The sequence below is a fragment of the Drosophila willistoni genome, chromosome 3R (assembly GCF_018902025.1).
Source record: "Drosophila willistoni isolate 14030-0811.24 chromosome 3R, UCI_dwil_1.1, whole genome shotgun sequence".
In the NCBI taxonomy this organism is placed as follows: domain Eukaryota; kingdom Metazoa; phylum Arthropoda; class Insecta; order Diptera; family Drosophilidae; genus Drosophila; species Drosophila willistoni.
In genome coordinates, this window is record NC_061086.1 from 6,014,931 (window position 1) to 6,035,847 (window position 20,917).

The window sequence follows — 20,917 nt, forward strand, 5'->3', positions numbered from 1 at the left end:
TGGTGAACGCCGGCTGCCGAAAGAACTCAGAACGTATTCCAATGAAAATGTAAATGCCTGCTTTTAGATACTTTATATTCTAAGCGCCTGGTAGGCGCATCTCGAAGTCTTCCACATTGGAGTTTCGATATTAGGATAAATAACAAAATATATTTGCCAATGTAATAGATAAAATGTTTCATTCTGAAAGTCACTAAATATTTAGGTAGATACATAACAAAGTTTATACACAATAAGATACGAAATTTTTCTGTCTATCAAGCAGTACTTTAAATGTGGCGCCCATCTGTAAGATAGTTTCCAGCACTGCAGAAACACAAAACAGCTGTTTAACAGCTGTTTTACTATTCTAAGAACATAATTTTCAAAATGTGTGAGTGCTTTCCAAAAATGAGAGATTTAGAAGACAACTACGACCATGAAGATAATGAAAATGACATGGAATATATATTAGAATGTGTTCTAATGGAGGACGATGGTAGTGACGAATATAAAGAATTAAGGAATAATTACAATTCCCAGCTAACTCAGAGCTGCAAATGTTCGAAAGGCGTTTGCTCTGATCTCGCAGAGTGCCCACATGGAGGTGCTTATAAGTATAGCTCAAATAAAAGTGAATTGGTTCTGAAATCAAACAATAGTCTTCCTATTTTTGAATGTAATGGCTCTTGTGAATGTGGCATCAATTGTGGCAATAGACTTGTGCAGAATGGTCCACGAAGAGATTTGGAGATTTTCGATTCTCCTTTATACCATTCCAAAGGCGTCCGCACAACTGTTAACATCCCTCAAGGAGCTTTCATCTGTGAATACGCAGGCGAACTGATAACTAAGACTGAGTCACAACGAAGGATAGAGGTAAATGATAGCCTCGGTTACATGAACTATGTGCTGTGCTTAAAGGAGTTTGCCTCAGAAGAAATTTCGGAAGTCACTATTGTAGATCCATGTAGGCGGGGCAATATTGGACGCTACCTGAACCACAGTTGTCAGCCCAATTGCCAGATTATGGCCGTGCGGGTAGAATGCCCAATACCCAAGATTGGTAAGTAAAGACGGGAAAGTAAATGCTCCTCTATAATTATATGTTCTAGGAATCTTTGCATCACGGGACATTCATGCCCTCGAGGAGCTCTGTTTCCATTATGGCGGAGAAGAAACAAGGCCGAAAACAGGTTCTTGCAAAATCTGTTTGTGTGGCAGTTTAAATTGCTCGGGTTTCATGCCAAATACTGAAATGTAAGACAATCTTTGTTCATATTAAACATGTATATAAAAGTTTTTAATTGTTCTACAATATACAAACAGGAATCTTTGAGAAAAACAGTTATCAGAGCTTATTCTGCACATCGCTTTCAAGTGGAGGCAACTTTTCCAGTATCCATTGCTCTATTTCGATTAGAGATGATTTTTTCAACTCATGCAAGGTATTCTTCAATGGCTTGAAAGTGCCGGTCACTCCTAACTTTTGAAGACTTTCAAAACTCTCCTGACCCCATTCTATTGGCACCAAGGTATCACGTTCACCATGGAACATACGCAATTCAGGAAGCTGAACACTATTGGGTGGTCGTGTTTCAAGGGATTCGTATACCACAGACTGACGATTGAGGAAGGATGAGTGTGCAAAAACACCTGCCAGGCCGGTATTTAAATGGTATCCAGTGTGCAAAGCCAGGGCTCCACCCATGGAGAAACCGCCGACAATAATCCGGTTTAGTGGGATGCCTTGAGCCACTTCTTCCTGGATAAGCTGGTGGACGATCTCGTAGCACTGAGACATGCTTTTTTTGGTTTCCTGGGCAGCAATATTCACTGACCGCCGATCAAACCACACCGTAGAGAGTTCTCCATTTAGCGGTGTGTACTTTTGCAATGGGGCAGTGGGATAAATAACCTTTATATGGGAGAACTCCATATTTCGACCTAGCAGGAAGCGCACCCATTCCAAGACATTTGGGCCAGTATCGCCGGATCCGTGGAAGAATATAACAGATGCACTGTGCTTGATGTTTCTTGAATTAACGCTCATTTTAGCCACTCTTATCATATGTACATATATATTATAAACAAAACAAAGGTCGAAATTAAAAATTAAACTTTGCTACCAATTATTTAACAGTTTTCTGTTATCAAGAGTTGCCAGGTGACGTAAACTGATGTCTGTTAACCCTCTGTTAACTTATTTGCATTTTTGAATTTTAATTTTTCAGCTACATATCCACTTTTTTGAAACAAATAAAGACTTAAACTTTTAAGAATATACAAAATTTTCTTTCTATTTAATTTTGGAGGTTTTAAAGCTTTCCATGTATTGAGAATTTCTGCACGAAAAAGTGCATTTTTGGTTTGCGTATAGCTCCCCTCTAAAAACACTGCTCAATAAAGATTGAATGCCAGATTATCCCCCAATTCCCCATATATATCCACGCCAAGTTTTACAAAAAATTTTGTAGCAGAATTTGAGAAAATTGCATTTTTATGGACTACTACTACGTGACGTAAAATAAGTAAAACGTGCTTACGATACGTAAAGTGAGATTAAAAGCGAATATTCTCTATGGATGAGCGAATTCGTGGCTGGGCAACACCAACACAAAGCAAAAAAAAATGAAGTAAGTCGTCTCGCCGACTTAGGTATACCATACACCAGTAAAGCAAATATTTCAACTTTATTGAACAAATGCATTTTCACATGCTTTTTACAAGCATATCTTAGTATCTCGCTCACTCAATCATACGATCACCCGAGCGCCCCCACCAGCCAACGGCCAACTCCGGCCTTATGGAAAAACGTTTATATGCATAACTCGACTGTTTTTTGTCCCATTTTGATCAAATTTGGTATTTTGCTAGATATTAGTATTAAATTTAAGTGCCAAATTTGATTGCATAAGGTAAAAAAATACGGGAGATAATCAAGTTTTTCAAATTACGGGGGCGGCAAAGGGCGTGGCAAAATTTGTATACATACAAAATGTGTGCATTTAATAAGCGAATATACATACCAAAAATGGTGTCTCTAGCTGGAATAGTTTTTGAGATAAACGCTTTTTTTAAATTGCGGGGGCGGAAAGGGGCGTGGCAAAAATTTGAAATAAACTTGATCACTCTACATACTTCACGAGTCTACATACCAAATTTGGTGGATCTAGCTCTTACAGTCTCCGAGATCTAGGTGTTCATACGGACAGACGGACGGACAGACGGACATGGATAGATCGACTCGGTTGTTGATCCTAATCAAGAATATATATACTTTGTGGGGTCGGAGATGCTTCCTTCTGCCTGTTACATACATTTTGGCGACTTTAATATACCATTTCACCCTATGGGTGTATGGTATAAAAAATATAGCGGCTCTTTCCCAGAGGTTTCTGTTGCGTTCTGATAGCCGTGAATAACTGACTAAAAGACAACTTGCAAAAAAACCGTTATTTTATCATTTCGCTTTTGAGTTCTTCGCAAAAATACAATGAGCGTACAGGCTGTCCTATTCAAGTGATGAGGAGTGTATATACATTCATTAAATACAATATAATCTTACATCTAAATTAAATGCTATCTTATTAAATCTAAAAATATACATTAAATCTAAAAATATACATTAAATCTAAATACAATATAATCTTCATCAATTCAATTCATTACATATATATATGTATCCATATATTTGTGGCCTCATACACCAAGAAAGCCGCAATTCCAGCCAGAGACTTCGACTCCTCGAGCGACATCCCAGGGACATGCCGTTTGGCCACCATCCCATACTGCTCCAGCTTGTCGTTGATTAGGCTCGACAAGTTAAACTGAATGTCCTCTATGGCGAATATAGTCTCCAATATGTCCTCCGCGGCGACGAAGTCCCAAATAAGCGCCAAGTTTTCATATCTTCGCGACCGACAACTGTCGCGGATCATCTGCAGCTGGTTTCGGAATGTGTCTTTGTCGTATAATGTTGACAACAATTCCTGCAGCACCTGTGTCGCGAAAGGATCTGGGCACTCCTTTTTATTCAATGTGCGCATCAGGTGTGTGCCATCATAAATCACCGTCGGCGTCTTGATGAAGCGCCGCAACGATTTGAGCGCCTGCATGTGTAAGGAAGCTCTGGCTGGGGTACAATTCTCAGTCCCAGAGTCCAGTCTACAGAACATTTATTTGATCCTGAGACCTTGATGAGTATTAGGATTGGAGACCACATGAAGGTGGGAAAAGGGAAGGGAAAGGAGTAGGAGGAGAGCCCAAGAGGAGTAGCAACGCCTGATCTCGTCTGCCAATCGAAGCCCGCTTGGCCAAGATCCGTTGCCGCTTGGCCAAGATCCGTTGCCTCTTGGACGGGAAAGGGAAGCGGGATAGGGAATGTTAGTGTGGTTATGGGAAAGGGATGGTGAAGAGGAACTGCAACGACTGATCTCGTCTGCCAAGCGAAGCCCGCTTGACCAAGATCCGTTGCCTCCTCCTGAGCCTAGAAACCAGCAACTGACTTCGTCTGCAGGAGAATAACTCATCCTGCTGAAGTCCGCTGATCCTTCGGCTCCACACAAATGGTTAAGTGGCCAAGGAGAAGGGAAGGGAAAGGGTATACATAGATTCAGTGCCGAATAAAGAAATAATGCCGGGTGGGTTAAATGATCATATTATAACGTTTATTAATAATTAATTAATCCTAAACATATTTTGAAATCTATGTCCCTACCGCACTCAAGCAAAAATAAAGGGGAACTTTGGTCATGGGCTCACCTGTTAATCCTGGAGGATCTCTTTTGGGTACTCTGTCTTTTGCCTTCTGCTACACTTGGTTACACTTGTTGATTTTTCACTGATTGTGAGATTTTTTCACTGGGCAACTGATTACTCTCGTGGTTACTGGCGAAGTCATTTTCTCCTCATTCTAATTCGCTGTCGAAACCCACCCTTGCTCTGCTTACTTATGTCCTAACGGTGAAAACATTCGATGCGTCTTGTGCTTTGGCACGCGTCACGATCGCCGTCTCTCTCTCACTTTCAATTTTCTCATGGGCTCTTTGGCGTCGGGATGCAGCGCAGCGTCCGCTGTCGGGAGGTTGTTCTCTCCGCAACGCGTCGACGCTGCAGCCGCATCAAGACGGTAGCTAGAAAGAGAGGGAGGCGTCGATCGTAAGTATTGAATATTAGAACAAAAGAAGGTATTTAATGTGCCCTCCATGGGCGTATGAAAAATAGAAGTAACAATAAAGAGGGGCCCTACATGGGCGTAGTTTAAACTGCAATGAAAATGTGACTTGTTACACATGTTAACAGGAGCGCGATCGCTCACAATCGCTACGACATTTCGAAACAAGTGCTTTGGCACTTGTCTCACCACCCTCAAGAGTACGCCCTGTAGGTCGTCGGCGTTGCTAATCTGCAAGGACAAATACAAAAATAATTATATATTATTATATATGTACATACATATATTATATTAAAAAATATATTTACTTACATATTTGCGCTTATTGGGCATACCACATCGACTGGCAGCATAGACAAGCGTGAGCTTTCCAGAGTGAGCGCTCACGAGGAGGACGACGAAAATCTGAAAAATATATACATATGAAATGTATTACATATATTACATACATATGTACATACATACATAAATATGTTTAAATATGCTTTAAGCTGGACTTACCTTGTGAATGTGGGGCACCTGACGCACCCACAATTCGTCTATATTTAGGCTGTAAGCCTGCGACGCCTCCATTAACGCCAACGCTCCGGAGTCAAAGTAGTCATAGTCCACAATTCTCTCCATTAGAATGTCCAGTCTACCCTTCAGCTGTATCAGCACTTCTGGGCCAAGGTCCGTGAGTCCTGGAAGTTGATTTAAATTAAACATTTTATTTTTTATTAATACCTGTTACTTATCCTGTTTCAAATCCTGTCGCCTCTTCGCTGTTCAAATCGCTTTCAAAGTGTTTTACCGTTACCGTTTGCCGCACAAAAGTCGTTACAACGCTGCAAAACCATCGATTGTTTTTTCCGATATATCGATGGAAGTTCTTCAACCATCGATAGTTTTGTCTGGCTTTTATTTTTTAATTAATAATTATAATTTTACCAATATAACTAATATCATGTATACATAATTTCATTTTATAGGGCATCTCAAAGATCTAAATCTTTTAACATTTTAATGAGTCTGGCAAATAAATAATTATGCGTTCCCGCCAGTTCAACGGAGTCGGAACGCATTTTTAGCAAGGCAGGAGAAATAATTTCCCAAAGAAGATCGGCATTGAAGCCAAAAAATGTAAATTTTTTATTGTTTTTAAACAAAAACGTTTATTTCCAAGATAAAACATCTGATTAATTATAAGTTCTACAACCTAAAAAATGAAAAATCTATTATTATTGAGAATCTACTAAAACAATGAATTTATTAGCTTTTTGATTTTTAATAAATGAAGTTTGAATTAATGTATATTACTAACTTTTTCTTTTTAATTATAAATAATAACTTAAGATAGATACTATCGATAGTTTTTTCCATCGAGTGGAGCCGCCATGGATGTAACGGAAACAGCTTTGTGCAAATATTATTTTTTGCTTTTTATTTGGAAATAAACACGGATTCTGCAAACTTTTCTTGCCAATTTTGTGAATACAAAAGCAAAAGGAAATATAATGTTGACAGGCATATTAAAAGTGCGCACCAAAATTCTTCGGTGTCACATTCTGAGGGCTTCGCGGCACCTGAGCCATTGGCGCCAATTGATTGGTCAATGGCGTCACCAGAAGTAGAAGAGACCGTTGAAATGGAGCCACCTGTCCAACTCCTCGAAGTGGTGAATATCGAACCAGATGGGGTAGAACCCAAGGAAAGCGGCTACAAGTGGCAAACTTTGACATACGAAAAAAAGAAATTTTTTGAAAGACTGGGCGAAGATATTCAAGTGCCCAGTGATATTGTTAAGGCATATCCCCATATATGCCTCTTTAGGTAAGTTAGCCTTTTCTATTTGTCACATTCATACATTTGTACTTATAAATGTCTGTAAATCTTTCAGTCTCTACGATTCTGTCAATGCTCAAGGTGGCTTTGACACAAATGTAGATTGGGACGTGGTTGCCACATGCTGCAGCCTTTTAGGTTTCCCGCCCGAGGAGCTGAAGAGTTTGTACGCCTCGTTGTTGCTGCCATTTGAGCGTGTTGAGGCTCCCAAAACTCGGGAGCCTGCTCGGCATTCCCTTCTGGTGGGACGATGGGGAATACATTTCTCTCTATAATCGAGGCGTTCGTTTTAGGAGCTACCCGTTTTCCAAAAGGACGGTTGCAGCAGTTATGTTTCGAGTGTATCAGAAGTACTATATTACTTCTCCAAACTGGCATGAATTCCGGGTGAAAGATTCCTGGATTTATATTTGCGGATATAAACCAGATCGATTCATTAAAATAATACAAAATTTCAAAGAATGTAATATATAATAATATATTAATAACATATATGTATGTATACCAGTGAATATATAAATTCATAAAATATGTTCACTGGGTTCAACGTCAACATGGCGCAAGACTGTTGTTTCTTTCCGTCTTCAATAACGTTAAAAAGTGAATTGTGAATTGAGAAATAAATACAATTTTTTTGTGAATGGAGTAAAATAAAAGTTATACATATATATACAGTTTCGATATTGTGTAGAAACATACGTATGTATTTGTTTATATTGTAGCAATAAGAACTGTGTTTGCCTTGTGTGAATTATGTGAAAACAACTCTCTTAACTGGCTCCCAACACCTTACACGTATTTATGTTCATAAATGCAAATGAAACTTTGTGTATCTGTAGAGATATTTATATAATAAAGAGTCGGGCTACAATGTTGTTAAATAAACAACAAGCAATGTGAATAATTCAATAGAATTTGTAGTTACATACATAGCTATTCAAAGTGTACTTTAATTCATCAGCTGTTTCCCACATGTGCGTTTGTATGTACATACATAGATACATACATATGTATGTATGTATGTCACGTATGGACATATGTATGTATGTACATCAACTTTAAATATTTTCCTTGTTAGTGATATTCTTATTATTTATTAAATAACAATGCCAAAAACTTAAATTTGGTAGGAGAATCTTAAAGTTTTTGACCACACTTAGGCTAAACTAATAAACCTGAGTCATTTCGAAACCGTTCAAAAATATACTTAATTTGATAACAAATACAAATCTCAACAAGTCATTCTCCTTTCTCGAATTCTCACGATCGTTATTCCACTGTATCTAGAAATCAATTCAGATACTTTTGTTGTTTCATTTGAATACAAATATGTATTATTAACTAATATGAAATAATTGCTCGATATCAATTTCCTCAAGAAGAGTTTTACATGAATTAGCATTTAAATGAGTTGAGTACATTAATGCGCTAACCAACTGATGCTCAACAAGTTATTGGTAATAATTATTTGCATTTGTTTACAATATATTCGGCCTCACGTTCACACACATATACAGATATGTGCACAATTTGTTTATATACAAAAGGTTCAACGATACCTTGTATCGCACACACGCGTTGCGCCTGATTACGCCTTATTTGACACACTTGTATGTGTGTGTATATTTGTATTTGTATTTGTATCTATGTATTTACGTATGTACATATTTCGTTTTGCCTCCTCATCATGATACGGCAGTATTTCTAAATATTTTTTTCTTTGCATTTATCACACAAATACTTATGCATCTAGTATATGTGTATGTGTGTACATAAATTTACTATGACAGAGAAGTTAATACAAGAACAACAATTGAAAAGAACTTATTACCACACATTCCCATAGCCTAAAATGCTACACTAAGGACACCAAAGTGCCTATAGAGTATATATAGTCTTGATCAGAATCAACAGTCGACATGATTTAACCATGTTTGTCTAGATCTCGAAACTTTGGACCCCTTAACCCTTTCGACCCCAAGTTTTTCCCTATGGAATGAAAATTATTTTTCACTCTTAATCTTTTTATTATACCCTTGCAAAAAGGGTATATTAATTTTGGTCAAAAGTGTGCAACGCATAGAAGGAAGCATCTTCGACCATATAAAGTATATATATTCTTGATCAGCATGACGAGACGAGTTCATATAGCCATGTCCGTCCGTCCGTCCGTCCGTCCGTCCGTCCGTCCGTCTGTCCGTCTGTCCGTCCGTCTGGATCAACGCAAACTCTTCCTAGACCGTAAGAGCTACAGAGCTGAAATTTTGCATGTAAGCTTGTATATACTGCAGGCGTTGTATATCTCGGATTCAGCCGGATCGGATCACTATATCATATAGCTCCCATACAAATGACAAAGTCACGAACAGTGACTTTTCTTAATAACTTCGTTTTTTTCTGAACTACTGTCGTGAAATTTAATATTGGTAAGTTAATTACACATATAAACGACTGTGCCAAATTTGATCAAGATCGGGTGACTATATCATATAGCTCCCATAGGAACGATCTTTCGAAAACAGTGACTTTTGTCAATAACTTCGTTACTTTTGACGCGATTGTTTTCAAATTAAACATTTGTTAGTTTAATATATCTGTTAATGACTGTGCTGAATTTGATAAAGATCGGGTTACTATATCATATAGCTACCATAGGAACGATCGGTGGAAAACAGTGACTTTGATCAATATCTTCGTTATTTCCTATGCTAAGATTGTAGGCCGTTCTTTCGCAAACATTAGCCTTTTTAGATAAAAAGTTTTTCCACTTTGAAAAGGAAAGAGTTACCAAAAAAGTTGCAAGGGTATACAAACTTTGACGCGGTCGAAGTTAGCCCCGGCCCTCTGGTTTTACATACATATGTATGTATATTAATTTTAGAAGAATTTATGTCAAAATGCTAAGTCGCCATGCCCACCGGTTTGGGGCCCATTGTGGTATACACAACAAAGAAATATTTTTTCAACAACTTTAAATGATTTTTATTTATTTCAAATAATTAGGTATGAAAAGTCAAAAAACAGTTTTTGTTTTATTACAACAAAGGTGGACTTTACATTTACTGCATTTGGACATTGGTGTCGGTGTCTTGCACAATCTGCTACGTCCCTTTTCACCAAATACTACCCAATGTTCTATATTATCATAAAGCTGGGAGTGTGAAGGATTCGGTTGGAACTTGAAACTTTTAGACTGTTGGGAAGACACGTCGCTTGATGTGGAGCTCAGGGTTGCTTCAGAGCTAGCCCTGTCAACATTCGACGGTCGACCCCTTTTTTTTGAACGAAGTATTAGTAGTAAGCAGCTCATGCGCAATTTCTAATTGAAATTTAATTAGGAGAATATGCTTTTGCCTCGGATTTGCCAATTTTAGATGCTTTCTGTACAATAGCCACGCGTTTGTAACAGATGTTCCAAAACACCAATAAAAAATTCTTATATACCACTTCCTTGAACGATGGTTGACATTGTAAAGCTCCATGCTAATGGATAAATGGATAATGGATATGCTAATATCGGCTAAATCTACTCCTCCCATACCCTTAGAAGAAGATACTACTTGAACTGGCCATTTGATACATATGTATGTACATACATATGACATGCGGTTTTTTTGTACAGTTCCCGTTGCAAATATTCACATTTCCTTCAATGAGATTAGAAGGTTCACTGAAGTAAACCAATTATCAAAATAGAGCTTGAAATTTTGGCGGCTTTGCGTCTGTGATAAGTTTTAAATCATTTAACCATGCCATTTTCAGTTGCGGCATTTTAGAACCCCCAAGTACAACAAAATACCAATATAGCGTTTGATATCATCACCAGTGCATTTCAACTATCAGCCGTGTTCTTGCATTGCAAACAAATTTGTTTGATTTGCGATCAAATCGATAGCTTTTCTATCAAAAAATGTGGAGAAATATGCTTCTGGCGTCATCAAATCGACGACTTTCTCAGCACTATCTTTCCAACTAATATCTGGAGGTAAAAATGGCTTGTTTCTCCACTTTAATGTCTTAGGGTCAACTTTTTCAAAGCAATTATCCACAACAACACAAGATTTCGGCTCACATTCCTCCGTACTCAAATTTTCAAGAAGGTCAATCTCTACAGTTTCCCCTCTTTCCACTATTTCTTCCAAGTTTTTCTCTAGCACTGCAGAAGTGTCATCCATATCATTATCACTTTCTTCGTCAGTGGATGCATCCCAATCGAAGTCAATAATTCTCGCAATATGATCATCCGACAATCCTTTCTCTTTAGGTCTCATAACTAAATAACATAATAACCAAATAACCACAATGGCCCAACGTTGCCCACAAGCAACATTAAACTTTAAAAATTACTCATTATTTATGATTATCAATACATGATTATTAATACATAATAAAAGTAACTGAATCTTGAGATTGAGTCTGAAATTTCAATCAATATTTATCAGGTCAACAAATTTAACAAAAATCTCAAATTAAGAAAAGCCAATATCTATGAATTTGTCACCAAGAGAACTACAAGAACATAGTTCTTCTCTCTTATGAATTGTTTCACTTTTTGCATGGTATAAACAAGTCGACTCGACGACTTATTTAACTTCACTTATGAAATATTACATTAAATGGTATTCACGAAAGACATTCAATTAAATGGGTGTTAACGTGCTTAAATTATTGAGATTCATAGTCAAATGATTGAATATCATAGTAATGACTAGGCAAAATGATTAAAAAAAAAAAATTATCTATAAAACCGAAAAAGTGAGTTGCAATTTAAGAGAAATACCCTCGAACAACCAAAAACCAAAAATGAGCTAGAAATCGGATGACTTTTTTAAGGTTTATTATCAAAAATGTTAGATTTAAATATTAATATCAACTTTGAATTTGGTTTTATATCTTCAACGGCCAGTGTAATTATTGTATACAGAAATGTAAATAAATAAACACTTGCCAAAGTAATTGTAAATATAAAGTCGTGACGTTGCGCTCACAGTTGAAACAAAGGGGTTCCCTTGAAATATAGCTCGTTTAATATTAGGGATATTCCTGCTAGTTATTTTTTGTGCAATACGTGTAAATCCTCTAAGTGACTTTATTTTTGTAGGAAAAAAAACATGCTAATCAAGTAAAATTTAATTTAAAAATGCTTTTAAGGTAACAAAACAACTTTTTATTTATATCTTAAATTTTAGCAATGAAAATGTAATAAAACTGTTGTTAAATTCCCGTTTTCAAACATCCCTAATCTATCATGTGCGATCTCTGGTACTTTCTTGAATGTGCCTTTTGACTGCTCGGGCTCGGGCTCTGCTCTGCTCTGCTCTGCTCTCTGATTGTGAGTCCAAACCCCACCAAACAAACACACACGCACAGCACACACACGGGTTACTTTTGTGTTTAGAGACTTGGCCAGTTTCCACTGAAAACATTGCCAGCAATCAGTAGTTGTTCAGTTGTATTCGGACGAGCGGAGAGAGTGAAGCGTACCGACGATCTACCTAGTGCCCGCCCGATCAGCCAGCGGGATTTTTTGCTTGTGGCGCGCGCCCGTATTATCCCCGCCCATTAAGTTATACCATACTTTCCGTCTCGGATTATTGTTATTATTATTTAAAATTATAAAATGCGTTTTCTAATCTTGCAAATATCTCCGGAGATAAACTTAAACTAGTGACAACATACATTTGTTTAGTGTGTAGTGATAAAAGAAAACCTGTTATCATCAACCTTTGTCGTCGCTGCCTAACTCAATAGACAACATATATATTTTTGGTTGACAACATTTTTGAAAACTGTATAATTTCTGCATTTGAAATCTGCTTTGGACGGGTTTTGTTATTGTTGTTTTGCTTTTTCGTTTGCCATTGGACTTTGAGCGCTCCCCCGGTCGAATTGTGTTACTATCTTTATATACACAAAAACAATTTCTAAATATATATACATTTATATAAAGTACTACATACTACTCGGTCGTTGAGAAAATCTAGTTTTAATTTGAACGGAGCTAAGTGACAAAATGCAAATGCAGTATGAGAATCATATAAATACCGTTCCCGAAATACAGAATCACATCACACCCGCGCATCATGGGACCAATGGAAATGGATATTTAGAAAAAGTGGAAGGTTCGTCGATAAAAGTTAGCTCTGTCATGTGTGTGTGTGTGTTTAGGTGTAACCATGAGTGTGTGTATTTATGATATTTTATCTCCAAAACCCAACAACGTGCTGAGTAATTCCCCCATTTGGCTCTCGGTGTTTTTTTTTTTTTTTGTTGATTAAAGTCATGGAGCATGACTTTGCACATTGAGAATCCAGTTTGCTTATTCGCAACGCCACAATGAATGGCAGAAAATGACTTCAAACATTTTTCTGATCATTCTACAGTAGAATCCCATGTAAAAGAACTCCAAAATGTAATAATTAACGTCACGATCGTTTAATTAAATTATTTTGAATGAGATAACAAAAAAAAACAGGGTCATAAAATATTATGATATGCAAAAAAAAAAAAATACGTAGGCGCATAAATTTAAATTTGGACACTTGAGAAGAAATACTTGTAGCATTTTTATAGTTGCATTTCGAAATCTATTTCTCTCTTTCTCGGAAATATTTTTAGTCAAGTCATAGATGACAATAATTAGACCGAAGAGACCGAATAGGGTAAGGACTGCACTGCTTTAACGAATAGAGGTATAAAATTTATATTGTTTGCATAGACGGGTTCACTGGGGGGAGTTATGGGGGTCTAAATACCATTTTCATATATTTATATATTTTTTTTAGATCTGTTCTTGATCATCATTATTAATTACTAGAATTCTAAGATTTCTAATCCAAAATAAATTACACACAACAACACAAATTATAAATTTTACAAAATAAAACTTCTAGTAAGTTCATTAATAAGTTAAATCAGGATTATTGGATCAGGATAATATGATAACTTGTATTATTTTTTCGATAAATTGAAAATATAAGAATTTAAAACGTAAAAGATACTGATATAATGATTGGAGATACAAACTACTATCAATGATAAGAGATAACAAGAAAATGCCCACTCATGTTATTATGACCGTGTGAACTTAAAGATAGATTAGATAAATGAATCGAACTTATTTTTTTTTTCAAATTTTAATTGTGGATTATTTCGATTTATTTTAGACTCGGAGATGATGAATGATCATTCGAACGGTTGTAGTCCCTCGACGACATGCGGGCGATTCGATTCCTCGCGGTCCCCCATCGATGATCACGATGCAACCGATGATGACATGACATTTTGCATGTCCAACTATGCCAAGGAGGCATTGAAAATGATGTTCATGATGCGTTCTCATGGTATGCTCACCGATGTTGTGCTAGAGGTGAAAAAGGAACTTTTTCCCGCCCACAAGGTCGTGCTGTCAGCTGCCTCGCCCTATTTTAAGGCCATGTTCACGGGTGGTCTCAAAGAATCGGAAATGTCACGCGTCCAATTGCAGGGGGTAAGTGGGTGGACACCAATCCGAGAAGACCTCTCCAGTTTTGTTGCTATAATAGATGTACAGTTCTGTCTTTTAACCCTTTCATAGGTATGTCCAACGGCAATGTCCCGCATATTATATTTTATGTACACCGGACAAATCCGTGTGACTGAGGTGACAGTATGCCAGCTTCTGCCAGCGGCGACAATGTTTCAAGTGCCAAATGTTATTGATGCCTGCTGTGCATTCCTAGAGCGGCAACTGGATCCAACGAATGCCATCGGCATTGCGAATTTCGCTGAACAGCATGGCTGTGTCGAACTGCAAAACAAGGCTAATGTTTTTATTGAACGCAACTTTACCCAGGTAAGTTAGACTAAAGAACCCAAAAGCGTCTCAGGCCGATTTATTGATTTTCTTCATCCACTGTCAGGTCTGCCAAGAAGAGGAGTTTCTACAGCTTTCCGCCTACCAACTGATAGCTCTTATCCGACGAGATGAATTGAATGTACAAGAGGAGCGAGAAGTATACAATGCCGTCCTGAAGTGGGTCAAGTACGACGAAGAGAATCGAAACGGCAAAATGGAACATATTCTAGGTGCCGTGCGTTGTCAATTCCTTACGCCTAACTTCCTCAAAGAACAAATGAAAAATTGCGATTTATTGCGTCGTGTTCCGGCATGTCGAGAATATTTGGCAAAGATCTTCAAGGATTTGACCCTGCACAAGTGCCCCGGTGTCAAAGAGCGAACCCCCAATACCACACGCATGATATTTGTTGCTGGCGGCTTCTTTCGGCATTCCCTGGACATACTGGAAGCTTACAATGTCGACGATAAAACTTGGACAGTTTTGCCAAATTTGCGTATTCCCCGTTCCGGTCTTGGTGCAGCATTTCTGAAAGGAAAATTCTATGCAGTGGGCGGTCGTAACAACAATATTGGCTCCTCATACGATTCTGACTGGGTAGATCGCTACAGTGCCATAAGCGAGACGTGGCGTCCCTGTTCGCCAATGTCTGTGCCGCGTCATAGAGTTGGCGTAGCTGTTATGGATGAGCTTATGTATGCCGTCGGCGGATCCGCGGGCATGGAATACCACAATACCGTTGAGTAGTAGGTACCATCAGTGACAAATATCGAATGGTGTTATTAATAAAGCTTCTGCAATTACACAGCTATGACCCCGACCAGGACAGATGGACGCTTGTTCAACCGATGCATTCTAAGCGTTTGGGTGTGGGCGTTGTAGTGGTGAATCGTCTTCTATATGCTATCGGTGGCTTTGATGGAAACGAACGTTTAGGCAGCGTAGAGTGCTATCATCCGGAAAACAATGCGTGGAGCTTTTTGCCACCTTTAAAAACTGGACGCAGTGGAGCAGGTAAGCATAAATTAAAATAATATTAATTTGTTGAAGCTTTGTATCTAATAATGTTTATTACGTTTTTGATTGGCTTTTAAGGTGTAGCGGCCATCAACCAATTCATCTATGTAGTCGGCGGCTTTGATGGAACGCGTCAGTTGGCGACCGTTGAGCGCTATGATACGGAAAATGAAACATGGGATATGGTTGCACCCATTCAAATAGCGCGCAGTGCTCTCTCGCTTACCCCTCTCGATGGTAAACTGTATGCCATTGGTGGATTCGATGGCAATAACTTTTTGTCTATCGTTGAGGTGTATGACCCACGTACAAACCAATGGGAGCAAGGGACGCCCTTGAATTCGGGACGCTCCGGTCATGCTTCAGCCGTTATATACCAGCCTGCATGCGCGGCAACTTTAATGGACTACGAGGAAAGCGAATCACCTCGAAGAGATGGCAGCAGTAGCGACGAAAGGCATATGGATTCACCACGCAATCCCTGCAGTAGCGGCAGAAGTTCTAACTTTTCTAGCATTTCGCCAAATATGCAATTTCATTCGTCTTATGGATCAAGCGGATGTCATAACTGCGAAACAGATATAAGAGTCGTCGATACGAATACGTTATTAGCCAATAAGGGTCATGTTGTAGCCAAATTGTCGAAAACCCCAAATCTGGACGCACCAAGCGATTCCCGCTTTCAAATTCCGCCAATTCATAATTTAGATAATAAACAGTACATACCCGGACTACCTGACAATCTACAGGTCTGCAAAAAACCGAAAAAATGCCTCTTAAGTCCGGTTAGGACAGCCATGCAACAAATGATACACAACACCATCGAATGGCGTCTGAAAAAGTGCTCGACTGTGGCGAGCTCATGACCAAACGCCTTCTGCAATAGCCACATAGCCACAACCAAAAAACAAAACTAAATGTATAAAGCTCTCCTTCACGTATCTTAAGCAATTCAAAAATCCTTCAACTTAATATAAGAACGCATTCCAACGAGAAATCCTAAATCAATTAGTCGGTGTAAACAATGTTTTTGGGAAGATAGCAATCAAAATTATTCCTAATACATTCCCTAGGTGATAATTGGTTATTAATTTATACAATTTTTATACGGTATCAATAGGTATATATATAGGCATTATCTAACAGACTTTCCACATACATATATACATATACATGTAATTGATATAAGATTGACTAGCGCTAGGATGCGACTATATGTCGTGGTTATTCATACATACATATCTATGTATAGATATTCATATATGTACCTAGATGAATGTATGCTTAAATAGTTAATAACGTATTTTAATAGTATGTTTATAAAAAAAGATAGGACAAAAAATATACACTTTTCCAAATATCTAAATAAGAACGATCAAATAAAATGTATTGATTTTGAAAAACATTAAGTTTGTTTTGTAATTAACAATGTAATTAACATTTATATTTTTTAAAAACATCTCAAAACTAATTGTTCCAACCATATCTTACAAACTTCTTTGTTTTCGTGGACGAGGCGGATTCCAGGACACTGGAGTATTGTCCGTAATTGAAACAATATTCAATCCACCCATTTGTAATCCCTTAATGGCCGACTAAAAGTAAAGATGTAAACAATTATGTTGGAATATACTAGGAATTGACAGTAACCAACCATTCTTCCAGGTCCAAGGCCACGAACCTTCACACGTATTGTTTTCCAACCCAGTTCAATGGCTTTCTAAAAATAGAAAATACTTCTTTTAATTTTTAAATAAGGATGTTTTTTAATTACTTACATTGCTTATACTAACAGCAGTTGCTTGAGCAGCAATATTTGTTCCCTTCCTTGTATTTTTAAATCCTTCAATGCCACATGAGCGAATAAGTCTAGGCACTCCTGCATTAGTTAAAATAATGAATTAGTATCAATATTAAACTTGGCATATTGCTTATTTTACCTTTGTAATCGGTCACGGAAATGATGGTATTGTTTGAGGATACTCGAATATTGCAAATGGGCAGTTCACTGAATGGAATGCCATTGAAAAGTTCACTGGAGGTACTAGCGTCGGGAAAGAATTTTGCCTTTCTGAAACATAAAATAGTTAAATTTGCTGTTAAAGGCTTAAAACCGTAAAGTCATGAATTCACCTGTTGATCAGTGTGTCAATATCCACCGATTTCTCGCCAACTGTGCCTTCGTCTTTGGCTGGCAAGGAGGCCAACATTTCCTTACGATCCTCCGCCTTGCCGCGATAAGAACTTGTGTGGAAAGCAGAAACCAATCGTTTGGAGACATCTGCAACCGTCACCCCAGCAGTTGCTGAGTTAAGTCTAGGAACTTGTCTTAGCCACCACATAATGTAAATAGGGTGCTTTAAAGGGACTTTCACAGATGATAACCGGCCAAAATTAATAAATTTTATTCCATCCGTATTCTTAAATACGTAACCGCAGTGTTGCCACACAACGTTTTGTTGTTGTGCTCGATTTTGATTCGTTGTGGTAATCGAAAATCTAAACTTATCGACGACTTGCACTGTATTATGGACGATCTGGCAACACTGGTTATGTTTTCACGTGTTTTTTAAAGAAGGAAGTCGTATTTTATATTGTCTTAATTTAAAATGGCTTTAAAACGTTTGAAGAGTAAGTTTTCGGTATAATTTTAAAAGGTAATCTTGTTATTAATCGGTGTTTATATTTGCAGCTAAAAAATCCAAGCGATTGACTGGTAGGCTAAAGCACAAGATTGACAAAAAAGTGCGTGAGCACAACAGGAAAGAGCGCCGCGAGGCTAAAAAGAATCCCAAAAAGGGTAGCAAGAAACAGAAACTTATTCAAATCCCGAACATATGTCCATTCAAAGATGAGATCTTAAAGGAGGTAGAGGAGGCAAAGCAGCGGCAAGAAGCCGAAAAGCTGGCCCGCCGTGAGGCATTTAAAGCGGAGCGCGCACAGAATCAGAACAAATTCAAATCATTGGAAACGCTGGCTGAAGATGCTGACATGCGGAGCACTGTTCACGGGCTAATGCACAATACTGCCGAACAAGATTCTGGCAAACAATATAAAAATGCGACCACAAAGGAACAGTCCCTGAAGCAATATTTCAAAGAATTCCGTAAGGTTATTGAAAATGCTGATGTTGTTCTTGAAGTGGTCGATGCTCGTGATCCTCTCGGAACACGCTGCAATGAAGTAGAACGGGCAGTACGTGGAGCTCCGGGTAACAAGCGTCTGGTTCTCGTCCTAAACAAGGCGGATCTGGTGCCCCGCGAGAATCTTAATAATTGGATCAAATACTTTCGGCGTAGCGGTCCTGTAACGGCATTCAAGGCTTCCACCCAAGACCAGGCCTCACGTTTGGGACGCCGCAAACTACGTGAAATGAAAACTGAAAAGGCTATGCAGGGATCCGTATGCATTGGAGCTGAATTGTTGATGTCCATGCTGGGTAACTACTGTCGCAATAAAGGAATCAAAACATCAATTCGTGTTGGAGTTGTTGGAATTCCAAATGTTGGCAAAAGTTCTATTATTAATTCGCTCACCCGTGGTCGATCGTGCATGGTAGGCAGCACTCCTGGTGTTACCAAGTAAGTCTTAAACCTAATCTGTTGATCTCTTAATATAAACGGTTCATCTTTCAGAGCCATGCAAGAGGTGGAACTTGACTCAAAAATCAAACTGATCGATTGCCCCGGAATTGTTTTTACCGGTGGAACTTACGGTGGCACTGAATCCTCGCATGCTGTTCTAAAGAATGCCCAGCGCGTGGGCGATGTCAAAGATCCCTTCACCATTGCAGAAAGTGTTTTGAAGCGAGCAAGCAAGGATTACTTTTGCAAAATGTACGACATCAACAATTACGACACTTTTGAAGAATTTTTCGCCAAGAAGGCATCTAGAATGGGTAAGTTTTGTACAGGTCGCTATATTCTGTAAAGTTTTGTAGTAATTTATTCACCCGATTTATAGGAAAGTTCCTCAAGAAGGGTGTGCCTGACGTTGTGGCAGCAGCTCGAAGTGTACTGAACGATTGGAACACGGGAAAAATCAAATATTGCACACAACCGCCAGAAGTTAAAGAAAACGCTAATGTGCATATAAGTGCATCGATTGTGCATGCCGATGCTCGCGAGTTTGATGTAGATAACTTTGAATCAATGGAAACAGATATACTTAGCCATTGTGCCGCAGAAACAGATGACATTATGCAAATAACATCAACTGGGCCTGTTGAGATAAGGGAGCCGAAACCGGAAGAGCCAGCGGTCCTGGTAAATGAACAGGAAAAGCCTGCGAAAGGTCGCAAAAGAAAGTTGGTTGAAGAGAAAGAAAAACTTGATCCCGCATTGTTACTGGAAGGTAAGAACTTTAAAGCATTAATTTTTATTCAATAGAATACTAATATTTTAATATTTATATTCATTATATTTAGAAAATCAATCCCTTAACAAAAATATAAAGGATCTTCAAAAACGAAAGAAGAAACAGAACCAGCGAAGTGAGAAGAAAATCACAAATATTACAGACGTTCTTGACAATTTCAGTTTGGGAGGATCAACGTCAAAGTCGGACAAATATGATTTTGATCAAGATTATGTTATTGAATAAAATTAATCAAATTTGTTTGACTTGCAAAAATATAATGTCTTCGGGGTTTGCCTTAAAGTTTAGAGAATAATCTTTTAAATTAAACTGCGTCTCTTTCTATTCAAAATTTTTGGATTAACGAATTTGTGGCTGAAAGTATTTGAAATAGGATTATTTGATCGGCGAATTGAGTAAGAAAACTATTAAATATATCGAAATTTTATTACAAAAAGTAAAACTTAACAGTATAACTAAATTTATTCACACTGATTAAGTATTTGATCATTTTGAATATGCTCGATGTAAATTTATAATATGTCTTCATTAAATCCAAAATGACTCAAGTCCAAGCAATTTTTAAAATCAGCCTAGTAACTATTCTCGCATATACATACACGCTCTTTTATACAAAAAAAAATGTATATAGTTTTTGTTTTTATAATCTTAAATTTTTGGAATAAAAATATATATACATAATGTTCATGTACTTATTTATATGAAA

The 20,917-nt window shown here is 37.8% G+C and overlaps 6 protein-coding genes across 9 annotated transcripts; 4 read left to right on the plus strand and 2 right to left on the minus strand.

The window, feature by feature from the left end:
• The first annotated feature begins 339 nt into the window (after positions 1–339).
• Positions 340–1,376, plus strand: LOC6650959 (probable histone-lysine N-methyltransferase set-23). 2 transcript variants are annotated; one of them, XM_002072970.3, is made up of 3 exons: positions 344–1,045; positions 1,095–1,239; positions 1,309–1,376. In XM_002072970.3, exons 1-3 carry the CDS (start codon positions 370–372, stop codon positions 1,316–1,318), a joined length of 831 nt encoding a protein of 276 aa, XP_002073006.3. In that variant the 5' UTR covers positions 344–369; the 3' UTR covers positions 1,319–1,376. The 2 variants fall into 2 exon arrangements, with proteins under 2 accessions (XP_046866131.1, XP_002073006.3); XM_047010175.1 differs by lacking the exon at positions 1,309–1,376 and having other exon boundaries at positions 340–1,045; positions 1,095–1,243.
• LOC6650960 (lysophospholipase-like protein 1) lies at positions 1,255–2,050 on the minus strand. Its single transcript, XM_002072971.3, has one exon. It carries the CDS (start codon positions 2,048–2,050, stop codon positions 1,331–1,333), a length of 720 nt encoding a protein of 239 aa, XP_002073007.2. The 3' UTR covers positions 1,255–1,330.
• Positions 2,051–6,642: 4,592 nt separating this feature from the next.
• On the plus strand, positions 6,643–7,368 carry LOC124459739. Its single transcript, XM_047009343.1, has 2 exons — positions 6,643–6,967; positions 7,035–7,368. Exons 1-2 carry the CDS (start codon positions 6,750–6,752, stop codon positions 7,252–7,254), a joined length of 438 nt encoding a protein of 145 aa, XP_046865299.1. The 5' UTR covers positions 6,643–6,749; the 3' UTR covers positions 7,255–7,368.
• Positions 7,369–7,548: 180 nt separating this feature from the next.
• On the plus strand, positions 7,549–17,239 carry LOC6650962 (kelch-like ECH-associated protein 1B). 3 transcript variants are annotated; one of them, XM_002072973.4, is made up of 6 exons: positions 7,549–7,678; positions 14,146–14,468; positions 14,556–14,813; positions 14,881–15,563; positions 15,626–15,831; positions 15,913–17,239. In XM_002072973.4, exons 2-6 carry the CDS (start codon positions 14,154–14,156, stop codon positions 16,698–16,700), a joined length of 2,250 nt encoding a protein of 749 aa, XP_002073009.2. In that variant the 5' UTR covers positions 7,549–7,678; positions 14,146–14,153; the 3' UTR covers positions 16,701–17,239. The 3 variants fall into 3 exon arrangements, with proteins under 3 accessions (XP_002073009.2, XP_023035931.1, XP_046866140.1); XM_023180163.2 differs by lacking the exon at positions 7,549–7,678 and adding an exon at positions 12,982–13,101; XM_047010184.1 differs by lacking the exon at positions 7,549–7,678 and having other exon boundaries at positions 14,428–14,468; positions 14,532–14,813.
• On the minus strand, positions 17,179–18,292 carry LOC6650963 (28S ribosomal protein S11, mitochondrial). Its single transcript, XM_002072974.4, has 5 exons — positions 17,968–18,292; positions 17,775–17,905; positions 17,613–17,713; positions 17,489–17,554; positions 17,179–17,429 (listed from the first exon to the last, which is right to left on the minus strand). Exons 1-5 carry the CDS (start codon positions 18,174–18,176, stop codon positions 17,322–17,324), a joined length of 615 nt encoding a protein of 204 aa, XP_002073010.1. The 5' UTR covers positions 18,177–18,292; the 3' UTR covers positions 17,179–17,321.
• An 87-nt stretch (positions 18,293–18,379) lies between these two features.
• On the plus strand, positions 18,380–20,498 carry LOC6650964 (guanine nucleotide-binding protein-like 3 homolog). Its single transcript, XM_002072975.4, has 5 exons — positions 18,380–18,465; positions 18,527–19,415; positions 19,470–19,732; positions 19,798–20,187; positions 20,261–20,498. Exons 1-5 carry the CDS (start codon positions 18,444–18,446, stop codon positions 20,434–20,436), a joined length of 1,740 nt encoding a protein of 579 aa, XP_002073011.1. The 5' UTR covers positions 18,380–18,443; the 3' UTR covers positions 20,437–20,498.
• The last annotated feature ends 419 nt before the right edge of the window (positions 20,499–20,917 follow it).